The following is a 19,265-nucleotide window of genomic DNA, read 5'->3' on the forward strand; positions in this document are numbered from 1 at the left end:
AATCTTTGGAGGGAACTGAAAGTCCATATTGCCCAGCAACAGCCCAGAACCCTGGAGGATCTGGAGAAGATCTGTATGGAGGAGTGGTCCAAAATCCCTGCTGCAGTGTGTGCAAACCTCCTCAAGAACTACAGGAAACGTCTGATATCAGTAATTGCAAACAAAAGTTTCTGTACCAAATATGTTTTGTTTTTCTGATGTATCAAATACTTATGTTATGCAATAAAATGCAAATTAATAATTTAAAAATCACACGATGTGATTTTCTGGATTTTTGTTTTAGATTCCGTCACTCACAGTTGAAGAGGACCTGTGATAAAAATGAAAGACTTCTACATGCTTTCCGAGCAGGAAAACCTGCAAAATCAGCAGAGTATCAAATACTTGTTCTACCCACTGTACTTTGCTTGTGGTGAAGGAAGAAAATAAACGCGCTCTGAATCTGTAGCTGTCTGCACACGCTGCACACAAAAGTTTTCTGCGTGACTGTTTTTTTTAAGTTGGATATGTTATGAGTCATATTTTCCCACCAAACGTTTCCACAGATTTGAAAAGCCTTTATGAGTCAGGAGTATCTGTAATTTCATGTCCCATTAAAAATAAATAATGAGTATTTTTTTTTTTTTCAAAGCACAGGTTAGTAAAACAGCTACGGTTTTACAGTGTTTCCAAACTGGTTCTCTGCTTCTTTCTTCTCTTAACGTACTGTAAGCAGAGCCATGAACAGGTTTGTACAGAACTTCATTAAAAGCAGTTCAGGTGAGTCCCTCTGTTAAACCAAGTGTGTCTTGACCAACCAAACACCTCTAGAATCTAAGACTGGATTCTTAGAGAAACAGGACTGGGACACCCTGCTCCCCACTGCCCTGACTGGTGAGCAAATCAAGAAACTTATCAGAAACTAGTGAATTTGACTGATCCCCAGAATGTGTTTTGTTAAAACAGAACAGCTAAAATGTTCAGATTTTAAAAAAAAAGGTGTTAAAAAATATGTAACTCTTTAGAATATTTACATTTTAGATAAAAAGGGCTCAGTTTTTCACTACGGGTCCAAAAAAATCAAGCTCTAATTTATAGTTCCTTCAACATCTACAGACACACTTGACATAAATGTGTAAAAAAAAAACAACTTTAAAAACCTTTATCTTTTACTGCAGTAGCATAACCTCACTCTAAAAAGATGAAAAATCCTAATTTTAATTTAAGTAAATTTATTTGCATTTAGGATTCATAAACAACTCCCACATTAAGAAATAAATGGCTGGCACAGTTATTGTTACCCATAACAATTTTTACTTTTTAAATTGTTCAGAATATCTTGAAGTTTTTATGTATTAATCCCTGACTTCCTGTTTCTCTAGAATATACATATGACCCGACACAGAAGCCCTTTTCTTTCAGCAACTCTTCAAAATGGGAAAGACAAGAGAACATGCCATTTAAGTAATTCAGAAGTGTGTGGATCTTTATAAGTCAGGATATGGCTATAAGAACATAGCTACTCCCCAAATTTGGTCGATATCTAGAGTCAAAGCGATTACTAAAGGTTTAAAGCAGCTGGAACTGAGAAAAACCAGGCTGAACAATGCCTTTCTTATCTTGAAAAAAAAAAAAAAGATTTGGAGTTTGCTAAACTTTACTGGGACTTTACCTGAACCATAAATCAAAGGATGAATATCTGGAAAAACCATTATTGTTATGCACAGTAGGGGATCTGTGGTGTTGTGGGCCTGTTTCTCTCCTAAATGCCAAAGGAACACAAATGGTTGGAAATACCAGGACTTTCTAAATAAAAAATCTGGTGACCTCTGGTAGAACACAGAGTGGTTTGTTATCGAATCCCTCAGTAGCATATTGATCCAAACTTATGGCCAAAATCAACACAGAAATGATTCACTGGAGACAAGATCAGCTTATTGTAAGCTGCAGACGTAAATCCTCTAAAAAACCTACAGGGTGAGAAGAGAGCATAAGATGATTCAGGATGATCTAGAGAGGTTCTGGTAAGAGGGATGGTCAGAGATTGCTCTCTCTGCATGCTTCAACCTGCTTCTAGGTGAAAACTAAGTGCTGTCCTGTTGGCTTCAGGGGGTTAAACCTAGAATTATCAGTAGGGCTATTAATAATTGTGCCACCAGTGATTTTTGTTTCATAATGTGGGATATTCCCCCTTAGTGAATAAAATGACAAAAAAAGGTTGGATTTTTCAGATTTTTCCAGTGCAAGATTAAGTTGCTGCAATAAAAGATTAATTAATGTAAAGGCTTTCTTAATATGTGACCAGGGGTGCCTTTAGGTGTGGAGGGTTTCTGTGTAGAACTTCACAGAAGAGCTCAGTTTATTGTGTCCATTTACAGAGTTGGGTTAAAAATAAATGTGACTGACATGTTTAATAATGTTTCAGATGTTTGGTTCAACTTCAGACCAGACAGACTGCCTAAACAGGACAACCAACACATAAAGGGATGTGACAAAAAGGAAAAATCCTACAAAATTAAACCTCGAATCTTTGTTACAGTCCAGCTACATTCATGTTTTGTTCGTTTTTATGCTTCAGAAAAGATCTGTTGGAATTATGTAAAACCTTTTTCATGTAAAACAAGTTCCACATAATTTCAAAGAGCATTCAAAACCCAACTATGTGATTCAATTTGGTAGTTTCCAAGATTGTTGTTGTGACTCATATAAAGCGAAGGGTGCTTCTCAATCCCCAAGGTGAAGTTTTAGAAGTCCTAGAGACCGCCATTGTCTAAAATTATGTCGATAAATCTTAAACCACATAACCTTCCAGAATAACACTGATTTCCTGGAAAAATCTTGTCTGGGAGGAATAGGGGATGCCAGTTTGGTGTCTGTACGTCTGATGACTCTTAGGCGGTAGATACAGCAGCATGTGACTTGACAGGTTTGTGACTAAACATCCTGGAAAACCACATAGGAATCATCAAACGGTGGCATATTTGGGTTAGATATGACACCACAAACAGTGTAATGTCTTTGGCACACAGGTTTTATGGGATAAATATACTGCTTTCATCTCAATTTGGACCATTTTCGAGAATTAATATAGTTGTAAAATATGACCAAAACAACTCCATTACACGACAAATTGCACTTGCAATTGTTAAATGTCTATCAACCAGCACAACCAATAAATAGAATAAATAAATATAAATAAATAGTTGAGCATTAAAATCTCTGCTGCAATGGTGCTGCGTACAGAGGCAGGCTGGTCTCTGCACCTGCAGAGTTAAATCCAGCACAAGTTTGTTACTTCCCTTCCAGTTACTCTCTGCTCCAGGAGTGTGTGGACTCCACAGTCCAATGGAAGAGTGTATGAGCGGGAATGTGCCTCAGACAGCAGTCTCCAGGTCTTCATTGGTGCCAGATGAAGTGTGCTGTTTGGAGCTCAGGAAGGTGGCGAGCTCAGCGTCTCCTGCTGCTTGGTCCACCGGCGTCTTCCCCTGATAGGCACAGATTAATGTTGAAGCTGAATTTACGTATAAAAACCCTCATATGGAGTTTTTTTTTCTAAAACTTCAGGTAAAATGTATGTCAAATCTCCCAAAAAAAAAAAAACAGGACTCCATCCCAGACTCTGCAGGCCTCAGCATTATAAATGTTAAAGTTCAAGACATGAAAATTACAAAAATAAAGAAGAAGTTTGGCATGCTTGGAAAGGTTGAAGAGGACAGCTTTCTCCCAATAAAAGGAATATGGCAACATGAGTTACAAGACAGCTGGAACAATAAGACCAAAGTAACAGCGCCAAGTTAGATCAAAAACTATTTCTATCATGGGAGAAGAAGTGGAGGTGGTGGAGGAGTATAAATACCTCGATGTTCACCTGGACAACAGACTAGAGTGGAGATGCAACTGTGAAGCCATCTACAAGAAGGGACAGAGCAGACTGTACTTCTTGAGGAAGCTTAGGTCCTTTGGTGTTTCCAGTAAGATGCTGCATATCTTCTATAAGTCTGTTGTGGAGAGTGTGATCTCTTCTACCATCATCTGCTGGGGAAGCAGCAACAGAGCCAGGAACTTAAAAAAGCTCAACAAGCTGATAAAAAAGGCTGGCTCTGTTCTGGGGACTCCTCTGGAACATCTGGAGATCATTGTGGAAAGACGGATTCTTCATAAAATGAAGAACATTATGGAGAACCCTGAGCATCCTCTTCATGAGACTGTCCAACAACAACAGAGTGTCTTCAGTCAGAGGCTTCTTCAGATCTGCTGTAAGATGGAGCGCTACAGGAGATCCTTCCTGCCCACAACCATCAGCATCTACAACAGCTCTTTGAAGAAACCTTCATAATGAGCTACAACAACATTTAATTTCCCTTTGGGATTAATAAAGTATTTCTGAATTGAATTGAAGTTAGGAAAAAACCAAATGTATACCTTTTAATTCAGGTTTACTTTAAAATGGAAAACCACATGAAGGTGAAACTGAAGCAGAAACCAAAAGGTAAAGAAGACACCCTTTAAAGTTAGCAGAGCAGTTCCTCAGTAAATCATTTACATGTTGTGTTGGTCTGACCTTATTTAACTAGAGTTACAGAAGCTGCTTCTGTTTTTTCATTTGTACAATACCATCTGTTGGTTACCAGGAAGTTTGTCTTCTCCAGCGAAGCACCACCCTCCAGCAACATTCGACACACCACGTGCCGCTTCTGTGAGGCTGCTTTGTGCAAGGCAGTTTCCCCCCTGCAGACACACAGGAAGGTTTTGCTACACTCTGTGGTTTTGGTTTTCAATGACAATGTATAGATCTCAGTGATGTAACAGAGACAGAAGTGAACATCAGTAGTGTGCAGATTGGTTGCTGGTGTGAATTCACACAAAGCGTCAACAATAAACATCTTTTATGTCATTAATTTGTAGGTTTGTAAATCTGAAGTGGTTTTAAAACACAAACAGTGATAGCTGCTGCCTATGCGTGTTAATATGCTATTGAGTTTTACTCAAGCATCCTATCCTGATGTGGAAAATACTAAACAAATGCTATACTTTCCAGCTGTAGGAACTCTTTATTATGGATATATGACATAAAATAAGGTGCAGATTCTCCAACCTACTTGTCTGTGTCGGTTAAATCCAGGAGAACCTTTGAACCTGAGGAGTAAGAAACAAAAACCAGGAAACAAGAAAATTATAAAGTTTTAATCTGATGTTTTAAAATCAGACACACGGCAAAACATTTTGAATTAAACATTTTTCTTTTCACGATTTCATACTTCTAATTTAGCCCATTTCTGCAGGATATATTGTTGTTTTGTGACAAAATGTATTTCTCATGATGTTAAAGAGAAACTGCAGCATCATGTTTAGCTATGAGGAAGTGCGAACAGCAATGTAAAACAATTATCTCACTGTGATCAGCACAGCTATCAGTGAAAAACACAGAATTCAAATTTTGTGAGCGTGACCCCTTCAATCTTCACTTGCAGAGATCCTCTCATGTATTGATGGTGTTACCCATTTTCCCAGTAAGGCTAACACTGCTGGTGGAGGTGCAGAAACCAGAGAAACATCCTGCAGATGTGATACCTGTAGTGAAGAGAGGGTCATGACTGACTTCATTCTAAAATCAGGTTTTCCAAACTTGCCATCACCCAGCAACGGTTAAACTGTTCAGGAGATCCTGGAGGCTTCTATATACCTTTGTAGATGTTCAGGGGTTTTCCTTGACGCCGTTTGATCTCCTCATTGCGACCATGTTTCTGTGTCCAGGATTCTTGTGCCTTGCCTGACTTCTACCAAGCTTCTGATCTCTGGACATGAACCTTGTTTTCGTGCCGACCACCTGAATAAGTAATCTGATCTCTGTCTCTTTGTGTATGACTCTTGCCTGCCTCCTGTTTTACCCTCTGGATTCATTACTGACAGTTTCTCTGACGTCTGTGTACCACATCAAGCCTGCCCAAGAGTCCGCTTCCTCGTTATCTATTGTGATGTAACCTGTCCTCCTTAAAGAGTTCCCGGTGTGCTCCTGCAGAACTCTCCAAGCCTTCCACCAGTTTTAAATTTAAAATAAACTCTAATGTGATTAAATGCTTGTGCTTCTGTCGGGTGTGAATGCCTACACTAACATAAAAATTATCTACATTATTTATCAAATATCCTTGAATAGGGTCCAGTTTCTCACCTTGTTGCAGTATGAAGCTGACCAGATCTGTGTGGCCGTTCTGGGCAGCTAGATGTAATGCAGAACAGCCTCCAGAGTCTCTCACCAACAAACTGACTCCTCGACGTACACTATCTCTTAGCTGGGAAAAAAATACACAAGACTATATAAAAATTGTCAGATTTCAGCACATATTCTTTTTTTATTAGGAGTGCTTGTCAGCAACAGATGGTGTAGCTGTAGAGGTTTTAGTCCATATTATGTGCCAAGAGATTTCACCAGAGCTATATCATAGCAGCTGGACACATCCCACCCTCAGCTGGTGCCAACTCTGCACAAGACAGTTAAGTTGTTGCTAAGCTACAGACACAACACCCCGATGCATTAGTGGCAATATATGTGGCGAGATTTTAACCATGCCTTACTCTCTGCCTTAGTCCACTTCCTGGCTTTTAAGAGTTGGTCTATTGCTTGAACAGTGAAGATAAAAGTGGAATTTGTTTTATGCAAAATTTTGGGGCGATTAAACTTCATCTGCAAGAACAGCTCTTTGCAAGGCAGATAAAAATCTTTTCCTCAGCTTTGTGTGTAAGCCCCTTGTTCTGGAGAAACCTTTGACAAAACGAACTGTGAGGAGGTGGTCAGTGGACCACTTAGTGGACCAAATGCACAAGGTGGACAGAATAATGAAGAAGCATGACTCCCTCAAGGCAGAATAAAGTTGTGTGCCTGGAATGGTCTTACCAAATCTCGACCTAAATCCAGTTGGGAAATTGTAGACTATGCTTTAAAGCTAGATCAGTGCCAGGTACCCAGACAATTTAAATGAAGTCTACCAACTCTGCTAAGAAGAGTGGGCACATATTCAGCTAGAATCCTCTACAATGCTTGTTGATCACTAAATAACTATTAACCAAATATCATTAATTACCATGATGGATAGATGTAAACATCTCACCAGAGCTGCAACTGCAGCAATTTTCACAGGAGCCTATTTGTAACACACCTTATATTCAAGGATTGAGCTTCCAGACATACACTTGTCTTGGTTTCTATATTTATTAGTTGTGTTTTTATACTACAAAATGATTTCTAGATTATAAAGTAATATAGAAACTGCTCATTTGCATCAGAAAACACTCTGTGAGAGAAATATTGTAAATGAAGAAATGAATACATCATTTGTAGAGAAAAATGTGGCAGTCAGACCCAAGCTAGGTGGTGCTACCATGACTGAAAAACAAACTTTAATTTAATGATTGGTGGTGCTTCTTTTAAATGGATGTAGAGATTCTAATCAGACTGGATTTCTTTCAGTGGAAAGTCCCTTACCAGTAATAGATCCCCAGTACTGGCAGCAGTCAGAAGAGCTGCAACAAAACACAAACACAAACAGGGTAATCACTGCACAGCATCTCACTTCATTTATAGATTTCTGGAGAATTTTCTTAAGAGACTTTGTGAAAACAATCTGCATGTAAAAAAAAAAAACCCTGGTAACAGTCTAAAGAAACATCAGAAATGTTTAGGCTAGCTCTGAGTCTGTCTGGTTGAAAAGGTTTAACAAATCTGACCCTGTTGTCTCACTATCTTATAAATCAACCCGTGACTGTCTGCCTCTTAAGATAAGCGTGTTTTTCTTGTAGAGGCTCATTTTAATTACATCACGCCAACAAACTGGCTTCAGCGGCAGATCGGCAATGGTTTTATCTACTTGGAGATGCCACTACAACATTTGGATACTGGTGTAGAATTGTGTAATAAAGTGCAAGTAACTCCCAGAAAGTAAGAAAAAAACACAGTTTTGAGTGGAAGCAGGAATACAGTCTGCCACTGGTTTTTGGACCTGAAATAACCATGATAGTACTCATCAAAACACAAATACTTTTGTACAAAAATATCCACTGATGTGACTTTATGAAGTGAAACTGAAAGCGATGTAAAACAGAAAAGGAGGAAAGAGATTACAAGTGACAGGTTGCTTGAGAGTTAGGGAAATTCCTGTTTGTAAACAAGAACTTTGCTCCATGTTTTCCTTTTTTCTTCCAATTGGACAAGCCCAGGCATGACTTAACTGCGATACTTCACCAGCATCACAAGACAGAAACTCTAGATCATTTTAGAGGACAGGTTCTTTAGATTAGCTAACTTAAAAGAGCCGGCTTTTCGGCTCCCCAACTGCTCTAAAGATTTTTGTGTTGTCGAATTAAGTTATGCCCTACAATAACATAAAGGTACGAACTTAATTATTAATTTTAAATGCAGCAAGATGCCAGGAGACAAAGAGTCTCATTTTTAGGATGAATCCAGTGCTTCATAAACCATGCATCCACCAGTTCACACTTATATTAACATTGAACACCATCCTAAGCAGCAACATTGAACAGTGACACAGAGAGAGAGAAGTGGGGGGGGGGGGGGAAACTGCTCTCAATGTTAGCCCAGGCTTTCTCAGGAACAGTGGGAAATGCACCTTACTTTCCTGAAGTGTGCAGGAACGACGTTGTTAAAATAAGCGGTGAACTATCTCTACAAAACCGTTCAACATGCTCCTCTGAACTGGATGCAAACCCGTCTTCATCTGATGTAATGCCTCATGTGTGCTTAGTGGCTTACCTTGTTCATCTGGTGTCAGAGGAGCACTGTGAAGACACATAAAAATGAAAAAAACTATTTTATTAAATGTTGCCAAGCAGCAACTGATGATTATTCAAAAATTATTATTATGTCTTCTTATTTTCCTCATACGAGACAATAAGTTGGAAGGTTTATCTGTTTGATCTCCTTCCAGTGGGAAATGCCCAAAGCAACCGTGAAAAGAAGGTGCTCAGGAGGCTTCCTGATCACCTGTCAAAGCCAACTCAGCTGACTGCTTTGGAATGCTGAAAGGAGATGAGAAGGTGACCTTATGGCCTTAAGGTAGGGGTCAGACTAAGAATAATTTGAACCATGAAGCAGCATCACCACAGAAATAGGCAAACCTTGCCTGGATCACCCTCCTGGAGCTAGGTGTGGGGAGCTGAACACCACATGGTCGAGCCGTGTGATGTCCCAACAACCGAAAAAACACAAACTTACTTTGAGAGCCAACGTGGTCCGTCTAAAGGAAACACTGGTGGACCATTGCCAGGGTAACCCTGGATATTTTCCAGATAAAAGTTATTTTTAAGATTTAAATTTCCAGACTTCTCTGTTCTTTTGAAGTATGACACAGAGGTTAACTATGAATCTATGACAGATATCTCAACAGTAGTCAAGCTTTAAATGAATATGTGGGTGAATGGACTGATTAGTACTTTAACAGTGAATAAAGCCTGAAAATACTTGTAATTTTTCATTTTTATACAAATCTGGGAATATTTAAATCAAACCGTTTTCAAACTTCTCACAACTGTGTGGGAAATCAGCATTTTTTTAAAAGTACCCACATATGATTAGCAGCACAAACCAGTCATCTAGTGACATCTAGTGGTGTACAGTGGTAACTGCAACCAACCTAATAGCCTTTTTACTGCACAGGTTTGGTAAGTCTTTAATTTTTTTAATCAGGCTTCATAATATTATATAGACCTTTTGTTCAAAACATTAACTCTGTTTTACCCAATTTTAGCTTTGGTGGAAAAAACAACAAATCTTAAGTTTTACCTCTCCTTGAACCGCCACCTTAACGTGGTGGAGGGGTTTGAGTGCTCGAATGATCCTAGAGGCTATGTTGTCTGGGGCTTAAATGCCCCTGGTAGGGTCTCCCATGGCAAACAGGCTCTAGGTGACGGGTCAGACAAAGAGCGGTTCAAGAACCCCTCATGATGACTACAAAATCGATGCACGTGACGTTGCCTGGTACGGCGGAGCCAGGGTCCCACCCTGGAGCCAGGCCTGGGGTCGAGACTCGTCGGAGAGCGCCTGGTGGCCGGGTTGCTCCTTGTGGGACCCGGCCGGGCCAAGCCCAAACGAGAGACGCGAGTCCATCCCCCAGTGGGCCCAACACCTGCAGGGGGAACCGTGAGGGACCGGTGCAAAGAGGATTGGGTGGCGGACGAAGGTGGAGACCTCAGCGGCCCGATCCCCGGATGCTTAGGCTGGCTCTAGGGACGTGGAATGTCACCTTGCTGAGGGGGAAGGAGCCTGAACTTGTGTGGGAGGTCGAGATATATTGACTAGAAATAGTCGGGCTCGCCTCCACGCACAGCGTGGGCTCTGGAACCCATCTCCTCGAGAGGGGCTGGACTCTCTTCTACTCTGGAGTGGCCCACGGGGAGAAGCGGCGGGCTGGGATGGGTTTGCTTGTCGCCCCCCAGCTCAGCTGTCTAGTGTTGGGGTTTACCCCAGTGGATGGGAGGGTCACATCCCTGCGCCTTCGGGTTGGGGAGAGGTCTCTGACTATCATTTCAGCCTACGGGCCGAGTGGTAGTGCAGAGTACCCTGCCTTCTTGGCGTCCCTGTCAGGGGTGCTGGATAGTGCCCCTCCCGGGGACTCCATTATTCTCCTGGGGGACTTCAACGCCCATGTGGGAAACGACAGTGACACCTGGAGAGGCGTGATCGGGAGGAATGGCCTCCCCGATCTGAATCCGAGTGGTGTTTTGTTATTGGACTTCTGTGCTAGTCACGGATTGTCCATAACGAACACCATGTTCAAATATAAGGGTGTCCATCAGTGCACTTGGCACCAGGATACCCTAGACAGGAGGTCAATGATCGACTTTGTTGTCGTATCATCAGACCTTCGGCCGCATGTTTTGGACACTCGGGTGAAGAGAGGGGCTGAGCTGTCCACTGATCATCACCTGGTGGTGAGTTGGATCCGCTGGGGGAGGAGAAAGATGGACAGACTTGGCAGGGCCAAGCGCATAGTGAGGGTCTGCTGGGAACGTCTGGCGGACCCCTTGGCCAGGGATGTATTCAACTCTCACCTCTGGGAGAGCTTCAACCAGATCCCGGAAGATGTTGGAGACATAGAGTCCGAGTGGACCATGTTCTCTGCATCTATTGTCGATGCTGCCGCCCGTAGCTGCAGCCGTAAGGTCTGCAGTGCCTGTCGCGGCGGCAATCCCCGAACTTGGTGGTGGACACCGGCAGTAAGGGACGCTGTCAAGCTGAAGAAGGAGTCCTATCGGCTGTGGTTGGCTTGTGGGACTCCTGATGCGGCTGACGGGTACCGTGGGGTCAAGCGTGCCACGGCCCAAGCGGTGGCAGAGGCAAAACTTGGACCTGGGAGGAGTTCGGTGAGGCCATGGAGAAGGACTGCCGGTTGGCCCCGAAGCGATTCTGGCAAACCGTCCGGCGCCTCAGGAGGGGGAAGCAGTGCTTCGCCAACGCTGTTTACAGTGGGGGTGGGGAGCTGCTGACCTCAACTGAGGATATTATCGGGCGGTGGAAAGAGTACTTCGAGGATCTCCTCAATCCTGCCATCACGCATTCCCTGGTGGAAATAGAGGCTGGGGACTCGGGGTCGGACTCTTTCATCACCCAGGCTGAAGTCACCGAGGTGGTTAAAAAGCTCCACGGTGGCAAGGCTTCGGGGGTGGATGAGATCCGCCCTGAGTACCTCAAGTCTCTGGATGTTGTAGGGCTGTCATGGTTGACACGCCTCTTCAACATTGCGTGGCGGACGGGGACAGTGCCTCTGGACTGGCAGACTGGGGTGGTGGTCCCCCTTCAGAAAAAGGGTGACCGGAGGGTGTGTTCCAACTACAAGGGGATCACACCCCTCAGCCTCCCTGGTAAGGCCTACGCCAGGGTATTGGAGAGGAGAGTCCGACCGATAGTCGAACCTCGGCTTCAGGAGGAGCAGTGTGGTTTTCACCCCGGCCGTGGAACACTGGACCAGCTCTATACCCTCTACAGGGTGCTCGAGGGTTCATGGGAGTTTGCCCAACCGGTTCACATGTGTTTAGTGGACCTGGAGAAGGCATTCGACTGTGTCCCTCGTGATGCCCTGTGGGGGGTGCTCCAGGAGTATGGAATCGGGGGCCCTTTACTAGGGGCCATCCGGTCCCTGTACAAGCAGAGCAGGAGTTTGGTCCGCATTGCCGGCACTAAGTCGGACCTGTTCCCAGTGCATGTTGGACTCCGGCAGGGCTGCCCTTTGTCACCAGTCCTGTTCATAACTTTTATGGACAGGATTTCTAGACGCAGCCAAGGGTCCGGAGGGGGTCTGGTTTGGGGACCAGAGGATTTCTTCTCTTCTTTTTGCAGATGACGTGGTCCTGCTGGCCCCCTCTAGCCAAGACCTAGAGCATGCACTGGGGCGGTTTGCAGCCGAGTGTGAAGCGGCAAGAAAGAACGAGATCCCGGATACAAGCGGCTGAAATGAGCTTCCTCCGTAGGGTGGCCGGGCACTCCCTTAGAGATAGGGTGAGGAGCTCGGCCATCCAGGAGGGGCTCGGAGTAGAGCCGCTGCTTCTCCACATCGAGAGGAGCCAGTAGAGGTGGCTCGGGCATCTATACCGGATGCCTCCTGGACGCCTTCCTCGGGAGGTGTTCCAGGCACGTCCCACCGGGAGGAGGCCCAGGGGACGACCCAGGACACGCTGGAGGGATTATGTCTCTCGGCTGGCCTGGGAACGCCTTGGGCTCCCCCCAGAGGAGTTGTCTGGGGAGAGGGAGGTCTGGGTGTCTCTGCTGAGTCTGCTGCCCCCGCGACCCGGTCCTGGATAAAGCAGAAGACGACGAGTACGAGTACGAGTCTTAAGTTTTAATTTGCTGAAAAGGTAAATGTGTCTTTCTCCTAGGTTAGGTTTTCATTTAGATTCTTATTTTCCTGCCATTACAATGAATTTACAGATTCAGAGCCGAGACACACTGGAACTGTGATATAATTATGGGTTCAGTCTGGAAGTTGCTGCTATCTTCTTTCTTACCCAGCAGTAGGTTCAACCACCAGATCGGGCATCCCAGCTGACGACCCCTGGCTCACCAATGGTCCCTCGTGGTCCAAGATGAAGACCTCGTCCTGACATATTTCTGTCACGAAGTGAAGATGCTCCTGCAGAAGACAAAACAGGAAAACAATCTGAGCAAAACGTGAAAAATGAAACTGGACACATCAGGCGTAATGAAGTCTGAATGTCATGACTTACCTGAGCCTTGTCTATGCGATAGAAGCGGTCAGCTGATGTAGCTGAAATGAGAAGATATGCATACTGTTAAAATGAAACTAGATTTCAGGTGTGTGTTTAGTTTATTTTATCTGCTATTATTTATCTGTAAGATACTATAAATATTGGTTTATAATAAATTATAGCGTCTTCCACCATTATTCATGCCTCTGGTACAGATGTATAAAATATTTATCTTTAAGTGTTGTAGAATGATTTACACAAATCTGAGGAGTGGATAGGAGAAAAGGGCATTTGTGTCGCTTTATTTTATTTCCCAGGGAAACAAGAATTCATTTAAAATTCCTCGACAGTCTGACTCACTTGAAAACATGCCCCCAGCATCATAGATCCTCTGCCATGCTTAACTGCGGAAATGATGTGCTTTGTCATCTTTACCTCCTTTGTTTCACAATCGACCCAACTAGTGTACTATTGTGCAACCTCTGGCTTCATGCAAAGTATTTGAGGAACTCACAATCCAGGAAGCTCCAGTTAGGAGACAGTCTACTGGTTGAACTGGTTATTGGGACACCTCTGTTTTCATCCTGCAGTTAAAAAAACAGACTCTGATCAGTGAACTGTAATTTATTACATTAAGAATAGATAATAAGTCCTGAAAGGTAATGAAAAGTAAGGATTCCCACAAATGTTTCATGTCAAAATGCTAAATTTTTCCAGACTCAACTTCAAAGATTTCCCAGTTCTTTACGTTTATTTTAAAATATAAAACACACAAGGTCGAAAAGAAAGAAATAAGGGAGGGAAAGAAGGAAGGAAGGGCACAAGGAAGCAAAAAAGGAAAGAACAGAGAACACAACAAAGGCACCAAAGGAAGTGAGGACAGATGCAAGAACAGAAAGAAGGAAAGTAAAGGAGACAATGAAGGAAGAAAGAAAGGGTTCATTGAAGGGATGAAGGTGAAACAAAAAGGAATGAATAAATGAATAAATGGATGAGACAAGGAAACAAGAATGATGGAAGGACACAGCATTTAGGCAATGGCAAAGGGAATAATGTCTGTAAATACAATAAAGTTTTCCATACTTATCTAGATCTGGGAAAAAATAACATCAAATCCAGCCTTTTACAGTTTGCTTAGAAACTGTTTGTATGTAATATGCAACATATTAGGCAACAAGGAAGCCAGTCTGTAAAGGTTTTTGGGAGCATAATTCCTCATTATAAAAGATGTAACATTTACCAGATAAAAGTCACTTAAGCTCTTTGTCCAAACAAATCTGTAACTGAAGGCCAAAATGGCTAAATACAGGGGTTGGACAATGAAACACCTGTCATTTTAGTGTGGGAGGTTTCATGGCTAAATTGGACCAGCCTGGTAGCCAGTCTTCATTGATTGCACATTGCACCAGTAAGAGCAGAGTGTGAAGGTTCAATTAGCAGGGTAAGAGCACAGTTTTGCTCAAAATATTGAAATGCACACAACATTATGGGTGACATACCAGAATTCAAAAGAGGACAAATTGTTGGTTCACGTCTTGCTGGCGCATCTGTGACCAAGACAGCAAGTCTTTGTGATGCATCAAGAGCCACGGGTGGTACGCTTCTTTGGGGCTTCTCCACACCGTAACTCTCCCGGATGTGGGGAAAACAGTAAAGGTGGACTCATCAGAGAACAATACATGTTTCACATTGTCCACAGCCCAAGATTTGCGCTCCTTGCACCATTGAAACCGACGTTTGGCATTGACATGAGTGACCAAAGGTTTGGCTATAGCAGCCCGGCCGTGTATATTGACCCTGTGGAGCTCCTGACGGACAGTTCTGGTGGAAACAGGAGAGTTGAGGTGCACATTTAATTCTGCCGTGATTTGGGCAGCCGTGGTTTTATGTTTTTTGGATACAATCCGGGTTAGCACCCGAACATCCCTTTCAGACAGCTTCCTCTTGCGTCCACAGTTAATCCTGTTGGATGTGGTTCGTCCTTCTTGGTGGTATGCTGACATTATCCTGGATACCGTGGCTCTTGATACATCACAAAGACTTGCTGTCTTGGTCACAGATGCGCCAGCAAGACGTGCACCAACAATTTGTCCTCTTTTGAACTCTGGTATGTCACCCATAATGTTGTGTGCATTTCAATATTTTGAGCAAAACTGTGCTCTTACCCTGCTAATTGAACCTTCACACTCTGCTCTTACTGGTGCAATGTGCAATCAATGAAGACTGGCTACCAGGCTGGTCCAATTTAGCCATGAAACCTCCCACACTAAAATGACCGGTGTTTCAGTTTCATTGTCCAACCCCTGTATATTCCCTAACTCCTTCCTTTCCAAGTCATGTACCTGATAGTGCACTCTGTGGCCAGTAGATGGCGCCTGGTGTAAATCCTAGCAGGCACAGCAGACAGGTTTGAAGGTTAACAAGCAGCCGAAGAATTTGGACAGGGGAAAAGCACAAACTTCAACACATGTTAGTCAGAGAAGCTTCCATCACATGAGACGAACAACTTAGAAGCAGCTCTGAGGTCACCGACCCGTCTATAAATAACCAGGATTATGCAATAATGATGAAGAGAAAGTAACAGAAGAGAGAAATCAAAGCGACGGCGAGCAGACGGTGATGATGAAGATAAAAACTTGCCTCTTGCAATCTGTCGATGTAAAGTCTGCAGGTCTCCAGGTCACAGTCGCCCCTAACAACCACAATGCCGACTGGGATTGCTGGGAAACACGACAAACACTTTCTATCTTACAAACATGTAAATATACCTTTTGTTCTCTTAGTGGCAGAAGATTTAAATAAACTTTAAACAGCAGGAAACAGAGAGCCTTACAGATGTCTCGCAGGCGCTCCTTGTCGTACTGCAGCCTGTCGTACTCCTGCAGGCTGATCCGATTCACTCGGAGCCGCAAACGATCCGGGACTGCATGAGGACTGCAAGGGAAGAACACGCCAGTGCATGTATGTGCACGCGCATAGATCAGACATGCTCGAGCGCGCACATTAAAGGGCGCATACAGTGACTTGCAAAAGTATTCACACCCCTAGAAGCCTTTCACATTCTGTCACGTTACAACCACAAACTTCAATTAAAATTATTCAATCAATCTGTGAGGAAAAAAGAAAATCATGTATGATATTTCAATTTTTTTGAAATAAAAAAATCTGAAAAGTGTGGTGAGCATCGGTGCTGTGGAAAAGTATTTGCCCGCTGTAGATTTCTTTTGTTTTTCCCACATTTATTGTTTCAGATCATCAAACAAATATCAGACAAAGATAACCAAGCCAAGGGGGGTCCAACCGGTTTTTAGGCTGAGGGGGCAATTACTTTTTCAAATTGTGCTAGATGTAGACTTTGACTAGGCCATTCTAACACAAAAATGTATGTAACAAATTCCATTGTAGCTCTGGTTGTATGTTTAGGGTTATTGTTGTGGAAGGTGAACCTCCACCTCAGTCTCAAGTCTTCTGTAGCTCCTAACAGGTTTTCTTCAAGGATCGTCCTGGATTTAGCTCCATCTAATTTCCCATCAACTCTGACCAGCTTCCCTACTGAGAAATGAGCATACCCACAGTTTGAAACTGCTACCTCTTTGCTATACGGTTGTGGTATGTGGTGTGCTCAGTGTGGTGTGTCGGACTAGATTTCCCTTACTGGCTTTCTTTTTGAAATTTCACACATTTCCTGACTCAATCTTTTAGGATGTTGATCAGCTTTTATGACATCATTGACATCTGGGTACAAACTATTCACCTAGCTGGATTATCTGTTTTTGTGCACACCATGAAACAAAGATGGCTTCCAATTCTGCAGTGTGGAAAAGGCTATTGCATTATTTTTTGGCATCCGGACAAGTAAAATCTGAACAGGACAAAATTTTGAAGAATTTGGACCATCAATACTTTTTATACACCCAACTGGAACTCAGATGAGGAACTTTGGGTTTATTGTAACACCCAAAAATAAAATCGTCTAGAGGTAAATAAGTGGTGAAAGTGTGGTTTGTGATGTTTGAACACAAAGAGCATCAGATCAATGTAAAAGTTATCTTTCCATTGGTGGACTGAACAGAGCTCTGAGAGACATTCAAAGCTTGGGATAATTGTTTTATACCCTAACCCTACTTTAAACGTCTTCACGATGTTCTCCCTGACCTTTCTGCGGTGTTCCTTGGTCTTCATGATGCTGTTTGTTCTCTACTGTTCTCTAAACCTCTGAGACCTTCACAGAACAGCTGTATTTATTCTTAGATTGAGTTACACAACAAGATTAGGTGATTTCTATTCCTTGGATTCACTGGATTTTATTGAGGGGGTTCTGCATAAGGGGGGTAAAGTGAAATGCACGCCAAACATTTCAGATTTATATTTGTAAAAAATGTTGAAAACCATGCATCATCTCCCTCCCTCTTCACATTATGTTTTACTTTGTGTTGGTCCGTTGCTTAAAATCCCAATAAAACACACTGAAGTTTGTGGTTGTAACGTAATTTCAAGGGGTCTGAATACTTTAGCCAGGCACTGCATACAGTTTGTAATATATGCACACATGCACGCACAGAGACTTATAGACCCACAAATCACAACTGAATCTGAACTTCAGCAACATTTTTGCAACATTTAATTCCTGCTGTCTGGTTTTACTCTTAGTTAGAGCCTTAAGATGTTGTAACTAAATTCCCACTGACTGGAGGCTATGAAACCTACTCCAGCAGCACAATATCAGATCTGATGTTCTGATCTGCTCTGCTCTGATGTTCTTCTGCGACATGGGCCTGGGTCGGTGTTTGACTTTGAGGCAGGGCATGAAAATATAGCCATTAGAGCCTGGTGATGTTGTAATAGATGCTAAAAAGGGAACAAAACATCGGTAACTGACCAGAGCACCTCAAAATCTTACCTTCAGAAAAATAAAAAAATAACCCGACTTTTATTTTTCTCAGATGTTATATGAATAAGTGTTTTTGTAGGGATAGGGCACAGACATCACATTGAGGGGAGATATAATAAAAGCAAAGCTCACAGCAAAGTTAAAGGGGACGACAGCAGGAAAAAATCAAGACAAGAGGCGGAAGCACACTGAGAAGACGTCAGCATGCCGCCATACACAACAGACTGGACCCAACAAACACTTACAGTCAACACAGCACAGCAGAGTTCGACCCATATTTGATGCTATAGCACATAGCAACACAAATATTAATGTATAAATCCTGATGAACATGTAGAAGCAATCAATCAACAAACAAGGTTTAACATTTTAAAAACATTTAAAATAGTTTCATCAGAGCCTTTTGGACTGATTAAGACAAAGAAAACCCTTTAAAAACACAAATATAAACAAGGCTACAATGATTAACAAATGGTAGAAAGTCCCGACACCTCATTTGTCAGATTTAAGTTGGAGTTAATCTAACATGTTAAAGGTTCTGAAATCTATATTATAATTATATTATCTTATAATATTTTAATTACGTTGTGGATTTTATATAAGATTTTTAAACTTTTTTTAAAATTAATTACAAAGAATATTCAAACCTCAAGTTTCCGGATGATTATTTAAAGCTCATCCTTTACTGAGATATTCTTTCCTATAATATTAAAATGTTTTCCAAATGCAAGATTATATGTGTTATATACTTGGCATGCAAAACACTAGCTACCGAAAACAATTATGCGTCAAGTGTGGCATTGTGATGTGCAAATGTTTTAAACCACCATTCTTGTCTTTATGTTTGCCTGGAAATTGTCTTTAAGACCATCTTCACATCAGACCATGATGGCACCACAACACACAGATCAGCCAGAATGTGGATGGTCTTTGCAGGGCTTTGCATCACAAATGAAGTTCTACCTGTTTATGTGTAACATTTCCCAGTCTGTATGGCGCATGCAAAAAACGTTGGAGGTGAAACTGAGGTGGTCTAAAAAAATGAAATAAAATCCAGCAAAGATCTACCACTCAAGACTTGAGACATGAATCATCCTTGAGCTGACCACCATCCCAAAAGGATTTCCTCCGATAAACAATAATCTGAACGCTCACTCTTAATTCTAAGTAATTCCTTGTTAGT

The 19,265-nt window shown here is 42.4% G+C and overlaps 1 protein-coding gene and 1 long non-coding RNA gene across 6 annotated transcripts in view; both read right to left on the reverse strand.

Moving 5' to 3' along the window:
• Positions 1-272: 272 nt before the first annotated feature.
• dgki (diacylglycerol kinase, iota) overlaps positions 273-19,265 on the reverse strand; it is a 93,475-nt gene continuing 74,482 nt past the window's right edge. For 4 of the 5 annotated variants that reach the window (XM_047390052.1, XM_047390051.1, XM_047390053.1 and 1 more), the window contains 12 exons: positions 16,025-16,125; positions 15,832-15,911; positions 15,534-15,578; positions 13,706-13,775; positions 13,210-13,250; positions 12,991-13,115; positions 8,744-8,769; positions 7,460-7,497; positions 6,149-6,269; positions 5,079-5,115; positions 4,608-4,707; positions 273-3,464 (listed from right to left, as the gene is read on the reverse strand). In XM_047390052.1, coding sequence (XP_047246008.1) covers positions 3,354-3,464; positions 4,608-4,707; positions 5,079-5,115; positions 6,149-6,269; positions 7,460-7,497; positions 8,744-8,769; positions 12,991-13,115; positions 13,210-13,250; positions 13,706-13,775; positions 15,534-15,578; positions 15,832-15,911; positions 16,025-16,125 — 895 coding nt within the window. In that variant the 3' untranslated portion in view covers positions 273-3,353. The remainder of the gene's footprint in view (positions 3,465-4,607; positions 4,708-5,078; positions 5,116-6,148; positions 6,270-7,459; positions 7,498-8,743; positions 8,770-12,990; positions 13,116-13,209; positions 13,251-13,705; positions 13,776-15,533; positions 15,579-15,831; positions 15,912-16,024; positions 16,126-19,265) is intronic. The other variant, XM_047390054.1, reaches the window with a different exon arrangement.
• LOC124883125 lies at positions 5,149-6,121 on the reverse strand. The gene is made up of 2 exons (XR_007042087.1): positions 5,663-6,121; positions 5,149-5,550 (listed from the first exon to the last, which is right to left on the reverse strand). It is a non-coding gene; the product is annotated as an uncharacterized LOC124883125 (long non-coding RNA).

This window comes from Girardinichthys multiradiatus, chromosome 17 (genome assembly GCF_021462225.1).
Source record: "Girardinichthys multiradiatus isolate DD_20200921_A chromosome 17, DD_fGirMul_XY1, whole genome shotgun sequence".
Taxonomy (NCBI): Eukaryota; Metazoa; Chordata; class Actinopteri; order Cyprinodontiformes; family Goodeidae; genus Girardinichthys; species Girardinichthys multiradiatus.